The sequence below is a fragment of the Grammomys surdaster genome, unplaced genomic scaffold (assembly GCF_004785775.1).
Source record: "Grammomys surdaster isolate TR1022 unplaced genomic scaffold, NIH_TR_1.0 66, whole genome shotgun sequence".
Taxonomy (NCBI): Eukaryota; Metazoa; Chordata; class Mammalia; order Rodentia; family Muridae; genus Grammomys; species Grammomys surdaster.
This window is the reverse complement of record NW_021604568.1, coordinates 12,413,155-12,429,464: the sequence shown is the minus strand read 5'-3', so window position 1 is coordinate 12,429,464 and position 16,310 is coordinate 12,413,155. Positions and strand designations below refer to the sequence as shown.

At 49.8% G+C, this 16,310-nt stretch overlaps 1 protein-coding gene across 2 annotated transcripts in view; it reads left to right on the top strand.

The window, feature by feature from the left end:
* Xpnpep1 (X-prolyl aminopeptidase 1) overlaps positions 1-16,310 on the top strand; it is a 48,049-nt gene that overhangs the window by 14,286 nt on the left and 17,453 nt on the right. For both annotated transcript variants that reach the window (XM_028773728.1, XM_028773738.1), the window contains 5 exons: positions 9,942-10,005; positions 11,118-11,222; positions 12,382-12,474; positions 12,755-12,898; positions 14,623-14,718. In XM_028773728.1, coding sequence (XP_028629561.1) covers positions 9,942-10,005; positions 11,118-11,222; positions 12,382-12,474; positions 12,755-12,898; positions 14,623-14,718 — 502 coding nt within the window. The remainder of the gene's footprint in view (positions 1-9,941; positions 10,006-11,117; positions 11,223-12,381; positions 12,475-12,754; positions 12,899-14,622; positions 14,719-16,310) is intronic.

Sequence of the window (16,310 nt, the reverse complement as noted above, 5' to 3'; positions counted from 1 at the left end):
GTGCACACACACGTGTCTGTGTTGGGAGGGAGACTGTGGTAACTGCCGTGAGGAAAGCTTGATCGGGCTGTGGAAGTGACAGGCTCCGAGGGCATGAGGATGGGGACGTGTGAGACAGGACAGCAGGGGACTAGAGAGGAGTGGAAATCTGGGTGGAGAAGGGAAGGGGTTCCAAGTAGGGGGTTAACAGGGACAAACCAGAGAAGGAGAAAGCCTCTTAGAATGAGTATGGCCAGTTTCCTTGGGCAAGTCTCAGGGAACTAAAGACATTAGTGGGAGATAAGGCTGGGTTTTACGAGTCCTCAGTTGCAGGTCTCAGAAACTACCTTACCTGGAGGCATCGTGTACAATTAGAAAAAAGTTTTGAGAGCTTAGTGCAAGTGGTTTTCAACCTGGGAATCGAGTGACCCTTTCCCAGTGGTCGCCTAAGACCATCTGCAAACACAGATCACATTATGGTCTATAGCAGTAGCAGAGTTACAGTTCTCAAGCAGCAGCCAAAGTAATTTCAGGGCCGGGGGTCACCACACATGAGGAGCCATATCCAGGGCTCGCAGGAGTAAAGAGGGTTGAGAACCCAGGTTTAGAAGCAGAAAGGCTGAGTCGGCAGCACCGGGCCCTCTTGTCTTTGCTGGAGAGGAATGCGCTGGCCATGCAGAAGGCGGGGAGGGGCAGGGGAGGAAGGACTCTGGCTCTCGCTGTACATCGGTTTCTGTCTGGCCAGGAGGGAGGTTACAGAGCAGGTAGTGTAAACTGGACAACTGCTATGCTTTCATTTCCTTATCTCTTACTTTCAAGATAGTAGACTGAGTTTCCTCCCAGGTCCAGAGTCCCAGATGAGACCGTGATTGGTGCGGACACCCTTGGCCTTCTTCTCGAGCACCCCTCCCCCCATCATGTGGAACAAACAAGTGGTTGGGGTCTCCCCTGAGGGATTGGCTGTGAAGTGTCGTTAGAAGTGTCCTGAGGTGCTCCTGAGTGTTGTCAGACGTCCTACAGATGTGTATTTTGTGCTCTAAACAGTCGGTGAGCTTTAGTAAAATCGTTCCCCTGCGTCCACCAGCATAATCCTTTAGAATGTGCAGTACCAGAATGTTAGCAACGCACACATTGTTACACAGTGGGTTTCTAGATGGGTTTCACCCTGCAGAGCAGATGAGAATTCCACCCACTGAGAGGCCGCTCGTTTCCCCTCCTCCCTGTTTCCCCTTCTCCCTGCTCCTGTCGTCCACCATTATACTCCGGGTGCTGAGAGTTTGAGCACCTCAGAGGGAGGGCCTCATGTAGCCAGAACCATGTGCTTGCCATTTGTGACGTTTGCTTTGCCTACACAGTGTCCTCAAGGCTGCACAGGACAGGAGCTGACAGGCATGGGTGATAAGGGTCCCCGCCCCCCTCAGATGACACCACCCCCTTTTCCTTTTCCATTTGCTCGCCTCCCAGTCCTCTCTTTACCTAACTCCTCTACTTCACTTGTGAACCTTTACCTCCAAAGGCGGCCTCCTGCAGAAAGCTGTGATTCTCACTGCACCCCCAGTGAAGTCGACATGCCTGGCTCAGACTCTGTGCAGCTGTGTGTCTGTGCCTGTGCCTTCCTGTTCCTTTAGCCCAGTGTTACACTACATTCTGTACTGTCTGTATGTTTATGGTTAGAGAACATTCTCGGAGCTAAGCCAAGCCAAGTTTATCTTGATGTTCTTAGTCCTGGGTGCTGTTCATGAAATGCTTTTTTCCTCTTTATCACAAAGGGAAATTCTGTGTCCCATTGAATTTTAAATGCTTTCGCCTCTGACATTAGGTGTGGCCTAATATACCTTTCAGGAATGATAGGAGGGCTGGCCAAAGGACAGGGCTGGTATAGATTCATCAGCCCTTCAGCTCCAGTGATCCTGGAATAGCACCGTTGAAAGGTTTTCCCTCAATAAGGAAGCTGGTGGTGGAACCCCAGGACAATGCAGTATTCCTCAGCATCCTAAAAACAAGAAATCAGCTTGCTCATGCTAGTCACTAATGGCAGAAGTTGCTGTCTAGACTTCATAAATTTATATATACTTACATTCCTTTACTTAATTTTTTTTATTGAGACCAGGGAACCGACTACATGGCACCTCTGTGCACAGCGACAGTGAGGAAGCCGAGCTTTGTTTGATTGATGTGTCTGCCTGCTTGCTTGGGGGCTGACACTGGACAAATGCAGAGGCAGGTGGCTCCCAGGTGGGCCCAAGGGACGATCTTGGGTCAAACACCAGTATGCCAGACTTGCCTCCGTAACCAGCTGTATAGTTGTTAGAGTCTGAGTCTCAGTTTACCTGGTGAGTCACAGGGCTGCTGTCAGCAAATGCTTACGGTAGGTCTGCCCCCTGGGTGTCACTGCAGGTCTGCCCCCTGGGTGTCACTGCAGGTCTGCCCCTGGGTGTCACTGCATGAGCTGCTTTATAGAGGCGAATGAGAGCTCCCTTAGAGGAAAAGGCCAGACAAGCCACAGAGCTGTGAAGACACATAGAAACCTGCACACGAGTCAGGGAAGGGCTCAGCCGGCACCATCCAGGAGGAGCTTGTCAGCTGTGCGCAGCTTGTAAGAGAGTAAAATACTTAATAAATTATTCACACCAGGGTATCAGAAGACATGATCATTTTCACATATCAGTATAAAGAGTAAAGGTTACTTTTTATAGGAAGCACTCACATATGGTAGCTTATATTTATAAAACACCTCAATTTGAACATGGTTTCGCGTATTTGATCTGGTTTTACCTTTCAGTCAATTTACAGTTGACAAATGAGACTCACATACCCAAGTTGTTCTGAGCGCACCTAAAAGTCCTCTACTAATTGAATCTTGTGTATCTGTTTTAAAATTACATCGCAGTTGATTAAAATGAGATACAATTAAATACTCCCAGTTCAGTCTAATAAGAAAAGCAACTGGTAATAAGCAACAGGTTTCCAAGTGCTCTGTGGTCGGTGTGGCCGGAAGCTCTTGCCACTCACAGCGTTGGTCTGTGTAAGTATGGAATGTATTCCTAGGTGAGAGACACTTCTAGGACAGCAGGATTAAGGAAGGCTTCCTCGAAGAAGTGCATTTCATGGGACTATGGGCCCATAGAATTTGGATGTGTGGAGAAAGCCGGGGAGAGAGAGACAGAGAGACATCATCCATGGAAAGCATACCACAGGCGCATTTAATCGAGGGCATCCATCGGTCATTCATTCCTGTCCAGAACCTTGACCCCCATAGTCAGGAGTTTTTGTTTTTCAAGACTCTCTTATGGGCCAAACTTGGTGTCGTAGTGGAGGATAACTTTGAACACCTAGTCCTCCTGCCTGCTAGGATTGCAGTGTACCATGGTGTCTGGCTGAGTTGAGGTATGGTTAGCAGGAACTCAGTAAGGATTTTGGAACCAGAAAGTAATATGACCAGTAGGGGGTGTTCTTGAGTAAGGGTCAGAGGAGGAAGACAGAACGGGAAACCTGTTGATAGGTCAAGAGATCCCCGAATTTGGGTAAGAGGGTCTGAGATTGAGCATTGGTCGTAGAGAACAGAGATTGGGAGGAAAACAACAGGACATGCCTTAAGTGTGAACTGTGCAGGCAGAGACTCTGCAGGCTTGGTCCATGGGTGACTGAGATGGCACCAGCAGAAGTGGGTTTCCTCTTTCAGTTCGTGTGGAGAGGCACTGCATAGTTGGGGTAACTGCCTTAAGTGGGGCTCTGTGTCCTTGCCAGGCCTCTGGGAACAGGGAGGAAGGGCTGTTTTGTGTGTGACTTGTTCAGCAGCAATAGAGAGGCTCTGTTCTCTGTGGCTCCCCATCCTGACTGTTTCATTTCAGTCTGATTCAAGGTTGCTGGAATTCCTCCTGGGGTGGAGAACGGAGGGTGTTGGAGAACTGAAGGGAATCTTGAATTCTGTCCTTTGTGTACTTTTCAAACTACAAATCCACCCACACTGTTCCCTAGTAGAGATGAACCAGACAAGCCCCAAGTGCACGGTTATGCAAGGACCTGGCACTTCAGTGGTCAGTCTCTGTGTCGACTTAAGTGGTTCTTTCTAATCCCAGAACAAGGCCCCGGGGAGCTCTTACGGTGGTAATCTGTAACTGCTTTTGTGTGCTATCTCAGGCAGATCCTGGGATTCCTGGGCATCAGCAGCTTCAAGCCAGGACAGCCACTGGACAGGGCCAGGGCTTTCTTTCAGAAATCCTATCTTTCTTTCTTACAAGAAAGGCCCCGAGTTCTGTTCTACGGCTTGGCTTAGTCAAAGGGTCACATTTTGTCAAAGTGAATTTGTTAATATGAGTCTTTGGCAGTGTGTGGGGTTCTCTTTCTGGAAGACACGAATCAGATTTTCCTAAACTGTATTTTTCTCCATACCTCCTGAAGTCAGCCTACTGTTTTGTTTTGTTTCTTAAACTTGATCCTGGGACAGAGTAGTGATTTTATCCACTGGTTCATTAGAGCCATCGCCTGTGGTGGTGATGCATCGTAGAGCCTCCAGGGCCTGGTTCTGTGAGGTCTTAAGTCTTGATCGTGTAGTATAGAGTTCCTGTTGATGAGGGATTTGACCTGAGCTCCTTTGTCTACAGTGCCACCTTTCTAGCTAGCAAAGGGAGAAATTATTGAGAATATATACATTTAACTCTTGACCCAGCCATTCCTTCCCATCATGTGACTTACCTAGAAGCAATGGGACCTGGGAAATGAAGTTCTACCTGGTCAGCCATTGTCCAGTAGCCTGGCTATGCTATGGCAGGAGTGTTTGTCTTTGGGAAGCTGTACACTTTCCTCACGTATGTTGACGCTGTTCCATCCAGCAGAGAAGAGGTACCAGAGCCTGGGCATTGATCCCGTGTTTGGGTGTAAGGAAGGAGCTTATGTCTCTGTTCGCTCTCTTCATGTGGTATTTTCAGAATACAGATATTCAACCATTCGGTTTCAGTCTTGTTGAGAACTCAATGTGTGTGAGGCATGTTCCAGATACTTGGCTTACAGAAGATCAGGGAGGGGAAAATGTGCCCCCAGAGTGGACACTAATACATTTAGTCTTGTTGTGGCCTTTGGGCGTTTGTTGTCCTTGTCCTGTTCCAAGTCCATGTGGCCATGTGACAGCTCTTAAATCTCAGCACTAATTAGCCCCCAATCCTCAACCTCAGTGTTCTCTAGAACTTGCAGGGTAGAGTACAAGCCTTTCAGGGTGATGTTTGGGCCTCTGTTTCTTTAGACTGTTCCCAGAATGTTCTGCTGCTGCCTCTATTGTCAAGCCTGTTGGCTGGCAGCCCAGATCTTGAGTCTTGCCTCTGGCCTTCTCTAGCCTTCCCCTTTCTCTGGATAGTCCTCTTGATCCTCATCTGTCAGTGGTGGCCCAGGTTAAACCTCTAAGTGTGGCCTGATGGGGTTAAAGGCGGATCTCAGCAACCTTGAAGCTAGAGCCAGCATTGTACTGCATATTTGGCATACCTTATATAGCTGTAGCTCATGTTTCTTGGGATGCCTGTCCCCCGTGGCTGGCCACATTGCCTACTCTGAGAAGCTTGATTAGGTTCCCTGAGTCTGGCTCACTGCCTGATGCAGAGGAGCAAGTGCTGCTCCTTTTTAGTGCTGAGCACCAGTTCCTACCCAGTCCTTAAGTGTGGGTATCATCTTCTCCCTATTTCACAGATGAGCAGAGTTCATAATCCATTTTTACGGTAAGTACTATACACAGTTTAAAACTGGAGGTTGCCTGGATGCATAGGTAAGGATCAGGCCTTTCGAAAGTTAAACCCGAGTTAACAGTTTTCCTCTGTGTTAGCTGTGGTGGAACCTTGGGTAGAAGAAGTAACTGACCTCTGTGAGCCGCAGTTTTGTTTTCCGTCTGTAGCTGGGGGAGGCGATTGCTTGTAGACCTCGTCGTGTTAGAACTGGAAGAAGTTATTACAGTCACTGGCAACAAATACAGTACCTCAGCGAGTGTAGTCTGTCAGCATCACCCAAGACTGAGCTGTGGGAGACCTCTGAAAGCTGGCGTGGGTAGGGAAGCTTGTGTCAGACAGGTCCTGGAGCTGGGTTTTCACCGATGACGAAGGGTCTGTTTGTAGTTTGTAGATGTGCTTTATTTACACTGTTTGAGTTAGTCACCAACATTTTAAAAATCGGGTGGCTTCTCACAAACAGGCATTTCTAGCTTCCGAGTGCTGAAGGGTAGCCCAGCTAGGTGGGAATAGGTACTGAAGGCTGGCCCAGCTAGGCGGGAATGAGTACTGAAGGCTGGCCAGCTAGGTGGGAATGGGAGTGAGGAACAGCTGTTCTCTGTCTGTCCTGCCTTGTCCCTTTGTCCTGCCTGCTGGCCTCCTGATGTGCAGCCAGGTGGCTTAACGCCTCAGCTTTAGATGATAAATCCCTTCAGCCCCGTTGCTGTTCCTGTCACAGCTATGACTCCTCAAACAGCAGGCTGTTGTTCCCTCACAGGTCAGAGGTTACAGGTCTGTGGGGGCCAGCGGAGCTCTGTTGCCTCTGGAGGTTTCAGGGAGGACCCACTTCCTTGCTCTTAGCTCCTCTGGTTCCTTCCTTGTCTTCACAGAATAGGTAAGGTTCCCCGGGCAGAGGGGAGAGGCCCTTCACTGATTGCGCACACTTGGCTGGGAACCCAGTGCGTGGCACCTACTCTGTGCACAGGGACGGTTGCAGCCACTCGGCTCTCATTGGGCGCTCTGGGGGAGGTATGAAGGACGAATGCAGTGAAAGTCTGAATGCTCCCTAAGAAGGAAGACAGGAAGCTGCTTCTGCACGGCGCTCAGAGTGACTGGGTGGCGGGCTCACTTGGGCCAGTCTCGCTGTGGAGATGACATTGAACCTGAAATGTCCTGATGAGCTGAGGGGCTGAGGTTGGAGTTTCCAGAGGACAACAGGGTCTGCTCAGGCGTTAACAAGGGCCAGGGCCAGGATTTGCATTTGATCTTACACATGACAGGCGGCCTGGAGAGTTTGGAGGAGAGCGGTAACAAGACCTGTTAGTATTAAGAATGTGTGTGTTTGAAACTCCCCCTTCAGTGTATGTGAAGTGAGGTTCAGGACTGTGGGCAGGTGGAAATGAGGAGGCTTGGCCTGAATCCTTTTATGGGAAGTTTACTAGGAAACTTTGGAGGAAAAGCCAACAGCTGTGTCTGCTTCTTTGTGACTCTCCGTAGCCTGCTCTGGGAAGAGCGTCCCTGGGCTTTGCCAGCTTCATGACTGGGGGAGCATGGGCCAGGACTCAGTGCTCGTCTGGCCTTCAGTGTGGAGGTGAGGTTGCTGCCAGCCCCACGAGCCGTGTCTTCTGGCTTGATGACCACTTAGGTCATGTCTGGTTCTTGCCCCAGGCTCTGTCTGGGTCCCAGGCTAGACATGATCATCTGCTGGAGAAATCTGTCCCCTGCCTCTGTGGTCCGGGCTGGACTAATCCTGTGGTCTCCTGTCCCTCCCCAACCCTTCAGCTTCCTGGAGAGTAATGGGGCCACTTAGGAGACCTGCCTCAGAGAGACCTGGACTCATGAGCAGTGTCTCCTCAGGGCATCCTTGCTCTCTCACAGGTAGGGGGCCCACATCCAGGGAGTCATGGTATCGGAGCATCTTTGCTGAGAGGATGAGTGTTCTGTTGCCCTTTTGTCCTGGTTCCTCAGATGCTCTCTTAGGAGGATGGGGTTGTTGTCTGCTGTGTGTACATGTATTCTCTCCAGGCTTCCGCCAAGGTTAGCACATCATCTTATTTGCTCTTCCCAGCAGGCCTAGGGGCAGGCATTGCTTCTCCCCAGCTTCTCTTTCTTCTTAACCTTTATTTATTTATTTATTTATTTATTTATTTATTATTTTATTTTTTTATTTTGAGGGGGTGCTGCTGCCGCCGCCGCCGCCCTGGCAGTCCTTGGACTTGTCTAGGCAGGCCTTGAACTTCAGACCTTCTTGCCTCGACCTCTTGAGTAGCTGATAGAGACGAGTGCCACTAGGCCTGGTGGTCCTGTGTCTCTTTTAAAAGTCTGTACCCCGTAGTCACTGGGCTAACAAACGAGGATTTGGGGGACCCTCTCTTCCTGTGTCTATAGGTCTAGTGATTGTCTTTATATTGTGTGTGCTCTGTGTGCTGTTTTGGGTTTGGCGGTGGGAATAACACACTTTAGAGCCGAGGAACTGGGCAGAGCGAGAGCTGGGCCATGCTGTGCGCCACAGAGCTGGGCTTAGGCTGGGAGACACCTGTGGTTGGCCTTGCTCTTGCTTCACTTCCAGCAGGTCCTTTGAGCGTCTCCCTGGGGGTCCTTGGGGATGGTTGCAGCAGCTCTGCTGAGGGACAGCAGAGTTCCCTCACAGCAGGAGTGGCACATGAGTACTTTTTTTTTCCTCAGATGCACTGTCTGTGACATCCCCTGGGCTTGGCCAGTGGCCCCATGCTCTACCTAAGTTCCTTCCTCCCTCTAGGGTCTTGCCACATAGCACTGGCTGTTTCTTGACTCATGATTCCCCTGCCTCAGCCTCTTATGCTGACATGGCAAGGGTGTTCTACCATGCTTACTATTGTTTACCTTGCTGAGTCCTTTGGCCTAGGAAAGCCTGCTGGCAGTGGTAGTGGAGAGAGACTCAGTTCTGGACACAAGTGGGGCTGGCCTTGGATCCTTGTCCACTCTCAGCCTGACAGTGGGCGAGTTACAGTTTCCTTTTTGAGCCTTAGTATATTAGTTGATTGTCTTGCTGCAAAAAAACATCTGACAAAAGCTACTTACAGAAGAAAGGGCTTGAGGGAGCACTTCGTCATGGTAGGAAAGGCTCCTCACAGGAGCAGGGGGCGGCTGCTCGTGTTGTATCCGTAGATGGGAGGCAGAGAGCTGGATGCTGGTGCCCAGAACACTCTCTCCTTTCTGTTCAGTCTGGGACTCCCGCCTATGGAATGGTACTGCTTCCAGTTAGAGTGGAGCTTTACCACAACTAACGGATAGTCCCTTTAGGGTTAATCTTAATCTAATCTTAATAATCCGTCACAGACCTGCCTACACGTTGTCTCCTAGGCAACTCCAGGTCCTGTCAAGGTGACAGTATTAACTGTCACACTCAGTTTCCCTACTTGCTTCTGGTCTTGTCCTGGAATCCTTAGGATGGCAGATACCGCGTACTAGAAGGTAGCCTGGCATAGGGCTTCAGGGTTGTGGATCTGGGGCTGACTGCTCAGGTTCAAATCCCACCTCTGCCGTTTACTTTGCACAGAGTCAATGAGTACTGCTTCTCTGGCTGCCACACGGTGGATTCTCACGTCCCCGGTCCCCTCCACCTTCCACCACATAGAGGCAGGGGGATTCCGAGTGGGAAGGGCCTGGTTTTGAGGGAGTCCTCTGGATTGGAGGAAGTGCTTCTTCCTGTTCCTGACAGGAAGGGACGGGCCTGTGTGGGAGACTGACAGCACCATGGAGGGGACACACAGGACATTCAGGAAGAAGCCAGTGTCTAAAGAGACTTAAAAGCAGCTCCACTTTGCAGAAAAATAGCAGATGCCCAAATGTCAGAGGCAAGGGAGGGGGAAAGCTAGCAGCGCTGGTAAGACCTCCTCAAGGGAAGTAGCTCTGAGTGGTTCTCCGCAGTAGCTTTGTTCTCCCGGTGGATGTGTGCAGCAAGTCACATGTGTTGTACTCTTTAGTTAGAGTCTTTCACACCGTGTGCTAACTTTTTGATGCTGTATTGCTTTTCTGAGGCAGGATGTTGCTGTGTAGCCTAGGCTGGCATCAAACTTGAGATTGTTTTGCCTCAGTGCTGGGATTACAGGTGTGTGCCACTGTGCCTGGCTATTTAAAAAACAAACAAACAAAAAAATGTTTGGTTTGCATTTCTACCTGTGCCTTTGGCTCCACGAGCGAAGGTACCGAGATCCTTCCGACTGTTGTAACGCCCATAGGCTGCAGCACAGGGCATGAACAGCTGAGGTGCAGCTCTCGTCCCTTGTTTTCCAGAGTGAGTACATCGCACCCTGTGACTGTCGGCGGGCATTTGTCTCTGGATTTGATGGCTCTGCAGGTGAGTCACTAAACTTTCTGTTCTTTGTCTTTGTTTTGGTTCCGCTCCGGAGGTAACTGAATTTCGTTCCGCCTATGCCACAGAATTGAAAATAAAATGCAAACTGGACATTCCCCACCTGAGCCTGTGCAGTGGTGTGGGTTCTGGTTTTCCCCCCGCTCACCAGTGTCACCTTTTAGTGACCCTCTATTCTTTTCTGTGTCTTTGCTGTTTCAGACAAAACAAAACAACCTTCTATTACAAAGAACAATCTTGAGCTTTGTATTGCTTAAGACATACACACAGAAAGTAGTATTAATTAAACTGAACGTGGCTGCCTAGCTTGTGCCTCAGACGTGGAACATGGGACCTTAATATCTTATTGGCTCTCCCAGCTAAGCTTGCTGGTCCTGTAGAGGTCTCTGTGACCTTGTGATGCTTCGGTTTAACTGCGTTAGATAATAATGGCCGATGTTGAGCTCCCTGGGTGTTGTGTCCTAACTTTTCCAAAACTGTTACACCCTTGACTTTTTGGGAGGTTTCCCCTTTGGGCTCCCATCGCCTGAGCAAACTACATGAGGTTAGAGCCCCTCTCTTCTTGTGGTTCACCTCTGCTTCCTTTGGCTTTACTGCTTGTGTTGGTTGGCACGTTTGGGTTGGTTTTGGCCATCACCTCTGCTGAAAGCCCTGACATCTGCCAGGCCTGTGGGAACTATGGGCAGACAGAGGTGGGAGCCTGGACTCCGTGATGCTGCCTGCTGAGTCACCATGGACGCGGATGGTTCAGGTTGCCTGCTTCTGGGGGAGGGGAAGCAGCTCTTTGTGGGTGTCTGTTGGAGCAGAAGAGTCTTTCCCACCTTGTCTTGTTGGTTATGACATTTGGCCACATGGTCATGTGCTCTGTCCTTAACTGTGGCTGCACGTGTGTGGAGACCGGCGTCCTGGTAGTCTAGGCTTCAGGACTGCTTCTGACAGAGTCTGACGTGAGCTGCCCTGGGATCATTCTCTCACCTGGGCGTTTCCTTGGAGCCTGGGACCCCTGTGCTCCTCACCACCCTGGCCTGGCTGCTGCCGTTTTCATACAGACTCTTGGTGGTCACAAACCGTTCTCTCTCCTTGCTGCTTTGCTTTAGGCACAGCCATCATCACGGAAGAGCATGCGGCCATGTGGACTGATGGGCGCTACTTTCTCCAAGCTGCCAAGCAGATGGACAACAACTGGACTCTCATGAAGATGGGTGGGTAGAAGCAGGGCCCCGCCCACCTAATGTGACTGCCATGGTCTGGGCAGGGGTGGTGGAATGCTTCAGGGATCTAGGATCATGTTGTTTTTCCTGATACCTTGGATCCTTTGAAAAGCCAAGGAAAACCAAAAATGTCGTGCCTTTGTGTATATACCAGTGCACACTCACTTTTACCTCTGTGTACACACCGGTGCACACTCACTTTTACCTCTGTGTACACACCAGTGCACACTCACTTTTAGAGGAGCCAAGGTTCAAAAATCCCAGGTTCAATTTGCAGAGAGAAACCAACTTTGGGGTCTGCAAGCTGAAGCTGTCAGGTCTGGTAGCACTATAGTAGGGTCAGAGCAGGAAAGTGTGAATTCCGTCTCCCATTGCAGTGAGACTATGTCAACTCCATGGTGTGGGGTGTCTCCTTGTCCCTTCTTGGTGTCGCTCCTGTGTCCACACCTTTCCTCAGGTGTGCCACAGTGTAGGGAGGTTCTGCAGGGATTTTCGATGCCCATGAGTGACTCAGCCTAGGGTTTTGCCAAAGATGTGTCTGTTGGGAAGTGATGTGACTTCATCCTCCAGAAGTTATACCAGCACTTCCAAGAAAAACTTTGTTAATAAAGTGACTTATTTAGTGATTTGTCCAAAAAAAAAAAAAAGTCAAATAGCCAAATAAAGCTTCATGCCAGCCTGTAGTTTTTAAGGAAGGGGAATCGTGAGCTTTATAAACCGTTGAGCTTCCTGTCTGTCAAAAGTTAGCAGAGAAAATCCTCAGAGTGCATGAGCTTTTACTCTGATTAAGCCTGCATGGTGCCAGGATGTTAATTGTTTAGAAAAAATCTCATTGGTTTAAAACACTTTGTCCCAAAAATACTGGCTTGATTAAAGAAAAACTGACCTATAGAAACTATTCTAGTTCTTTTGGAGGGTGTTCAATATTTGTCATAGTCTTGTAGAAGTAAGAGGCTGTCCATTGTTGTGTTAGGAGTCCAAGGATGCGGCAGGCGCCTGTGTCCACCACTTGGAATCCCAAGAAAGACTTTTTATAGCCAAGACTTAGGCTCAGTACCCTAGTCAGAGGCTGGCTGCGGGCAGGGGGCTTTGCTCTGTGATCTTGGCCTTGTATGTGAAGGGAGGGCACTTAGCAGTTCTGTCTTTCTAGGTCTGAAGGACACACCGACTCAGGAGGACTGGCTGGTGAGTGTGCTTCCAGAAGGATCCAGGGTTGGTGTAGACCCTCTCATCATTCCCACAGGTGAGTGATGTGGTTCTTTCTGGCCTTCTAGACACCTCTGTATTTCCTCCTTGCTACTGAGATCTGGGGCATTTGGGACTCAATATGACTTGATGTCACTATCGAGGGTCAGCTAAGGAAGACATTTCTGAGACTGGCAGGGAAGGCCATGTGGTGACATTCTTTATTCTGTATTCCTGGCACTGAAGAATGCCTTTCAGAAGAGCCTGGCCCGGGCCCTGCTATTTGCCTTATGTGAAATGAGTGTTCATTTTGTGGCTGGCCATATGTGTTTCTTCAGATTACTGGAAGAAGATGGCCAAGGTACTGCGAAGTGCCGGTCACCACCTTGTGCCGGTGAAGGAGAACCTTGTGGATAAGATCTGGACAGACCGGCCGGAGCGCCCTTGCAAGCCCCTCCTCACACTGGGCCTGGATTATACAGGTCAGAGGCATAGCTGTGACCCTGAGAGCCTGCCTTGCCAACCCGTCTTGTTAAAGTCACACTCAAGACCCTACTGTGTAGTTGGTAGATCCCATTGTATGCAGCCTTGTCTCCAGCATAGGTGTCTGGCATGGTCGTAGGACTGTGCCTCACCTGGTGTGGACGGCCAGTTGACAAGCCAGGGCATTACTGCCTTCTGCTTTTGCTACCCACTCGCCACTTACTTTGGCTTAGTCTGGGGTGGCAGAGCTCCTCTGGTGGTGCTGTGGGTGCTGGTGGGAAGACTGAAGCTTTTCCCAGGTTGGCAGTGCCACTCTTCTTGTTCTGACACTGGGTGTAGCACCTCCTGACCCTGGTTCCACTTCCTCTCATGTGGCACTTGTAGGGCTGCCTTCCAGGCCTCACTGTCTTGCACCTTATGCTGTAGAAGTTTAGATGTGGCTGTCTCCTGGCCCGAGTGTGTGTGAGTGAGCTGCATGGACTGCCAAGCTTTTGTGGGAGAAGAAAGTGTGGATTAATGGAGACAGTGAAGGGTGGAAGGAGACTGAGGTGGGCTCAGGGGAGGGGAGGGCCTTGCTGTAGAAACAGGGAGGTGGGTGGATGGGGGGGACGTCTGGAATGTAGGCAGATTGCCAGAGGGGTCCTGGGAAGAAAGTATCACAGCTCAGACACTGGGCCAAGTTTTAAACAGCATTCCCGGGCTGATCTTCAAAGCAGGCTGTGGTTGTGGGCAGCCGCAGGCTTGTTTTCTGGTGTGGCACCCTCACTGGAGGGCGTGGTTTATTGGGGAGGACTGGTACAGCAAGTGGCCCAGGGTCAGCTTAATATTTTCCATCAGCATGGTTGAAGTTGTTTTTTAACTGAAATAGAGCCTCTGACCTGTTGCCGTAGGAGAAGAAGTCTGAGATACTGCTGCCAAAATTTCTGTTTCGCAAACAGTTGCATGCCTTGACTGTTCAGGCCACTGGGAGGCACTAGGCACACCACATAGCAGTGCCTACCCTGTTCATAGGTAGCTAGTGTGAAGCTAAGTCACAGATGCTACTGTGGTGAGGTGACTTCCCTTGGTACCACGTTGCATTCTGGGGAGCAGCACGGAAGCCTTGGCTGTCCCTGACAGGGCAAGTGTGACTTGGAAGGAATGCTCACAGTGAGTCAGGCTGTATCGGGGACTCTCTGGTCTTAGGCCCAAGTCTTCTGGCCCAGGAAACGTTGTTAAGTGAGTTTCACAGGTGAGGCCTGCTGCTAGAGTGTTCGCATAGCCCAGCCAGTTTGCCAGTCACACCAGCCTATAGATAGTAGTGCACTTAATTGCTGATCTAACTGTATGTGCTGTCCTGTGGACTGTAAGTCCGAGGAGGGCCTGGGTATGTCCAGAGCCATAACCGCACCAAGCAGTGGGACCCCTGGTAGATACATGTGCCTAGCAAGTCTGGATGCTTCGTAGGCATTTGTGGGATAAACATGTTCCTGGTGAGCAGTCAGGGCTCATGGCAGGCAGATGACTTGGCAGAGTCATCCTTCTTCTGTAGGGACAGACTCTCCGCGGCCTGCCCGTGCAGGTAGCATGCTTGCCGTAAGAAGTGGTACCGTGGGCTGCAGAGCTAGGCTCACAACCAAAATAAGGAACGGTCCCGTGTAAGAGTGTTTGGCATAAGCCTTTCCACTCGGCTTCTGGCTTCACGGGATCCTAGAGGAGTCAGAAGCACATCTGTTTCTTGCAGGCATCTCATGGAAGGAGAAGGTTGCAGACCTTCGGTTGAAAATGGCGGAGAGGAGCATCGTGTGGTTTGTGGTCACTGCCCTGGACGAGATTGCGTGTGAGTACTCTGGTTTCACTGCAGGAGCATTACCTGGTCTCCTCTGTGAGCCTCTGGGAATCTGTGTGTTCCTGCCATTCAGCTTTCTGAATGGTGAGGGAATTTGTAACAGTGTCTTTAAATCAGAGAGCAAATGCAGCTAGCTAGCTAGGAAGCATTACAGTTGGGCAGGGGATGATACCCTTGCCAGAACAGCACACAGCCAGAGGCTCCTGTTGATTCCTTGTGTGATGCTGGCCTCTGGCCTCACAGTCGAAGGACTGTGACTTCTCTGAGGAAGAATATTTCTTCTAAACATTTCCTGTGTTGCTCTCTCTGTACACTTACTTAGTTTCTTCACAGAGAGAATCTATTCTAGTTAAGTTTTTACCTCAGAAAACTTAAGAACTGCAAAGTCTTCTCTAGGCCCTTTCTCTTAGTCTTCTGACTTTCCACTACCCCTGCCCTGTGCAGTTGTACAAAAATCTGTCATCTTCCAGAGTCCGAAGGAGCCTGACTGAAGTCTCCCTCCTGTCTTGCTCTGACTGGATTTGATTCAGGGAAGCTTGGAAGAGGCTCTTGCGTTTTATTTCCACACTAGAGGAAGAAAGCCCACTAGAGGAGGGATGTCCTGCCTCTTCAGTCCCCCAGACTTTGTCAGATGTCTGTGATTGTTGTCTCTAATTAACCCCGAGTCAGAGGGAAAAACACACAAAAGTGCTTTCTCCTTTTGAATATAAGACAAATATGTTCCTGTTTTGGAAAACCTGTGTAGTGCAAAGGAAGTAGAAGAAAACAAGGTCATCCACATTCCTGTTCCCTATTTCTGTGTATCTGTCATTCAGCCTGGTGTTCTAAACGTGTCAGAATGCTGGGAACAGATATAAGTGTAATTTAAGCATTTAAAAATTCCATCAAATGGTTATACTACAGTCTGCCTAACAGTTTCCGTATGGAGGGCCTTTGGGCTATTTCCAGTTTCCCTATAAGTTGCTATGATGCTGTCATCAGGATCATGGCTCATACACTTCTTAGTTTCTGATCATTTTCGTCTTCCTGTTTCTGGTTGACGTTGTGGGTAGTCTTGTGAGTTTAAGTGTGAGCGTGTGGCGGGACTTTTGACACATCCATTCTGTCACATATCAGCAGCCCCAAGTTTCTTCATTTCAGAAGGGGGTCGTAAGCCTGATGTAGGGGCGCATGTCTTTAACCCAGCACTTGGGAGGCAGAGGCAGGTGAATCTAAGTTTGAGGCCAGCCTGGACTACGTAGCAAGTGTCAGGCCATCTAGGGCTACACAATGAGACTGTGTCTCCAAAACGGAGTCAGTATGAGGTTAAACCTTTCTGCTTTTCTTTGAGAAGCCATTATTTTAACATAGAGGCAACAGCTTTTTGTACTTGGCCTTTTTGCTCTCTTATCTTTGAGAGCAAGCATTAGAGCTGGCAACCAGGACCAGAGCTGGACTGTCTGCCTGTCCATCAGGACCAGAGCTGGACTGTCTGCTTGTCCACTAGGACCAGAGCTGGACTGTCTGCTTGTCCATCAGGACCAGAGCTGGACTGTCTGCTTGTCCATCAGGACCAGAGCTGGACTGTCTGCTTGTCCATCAGG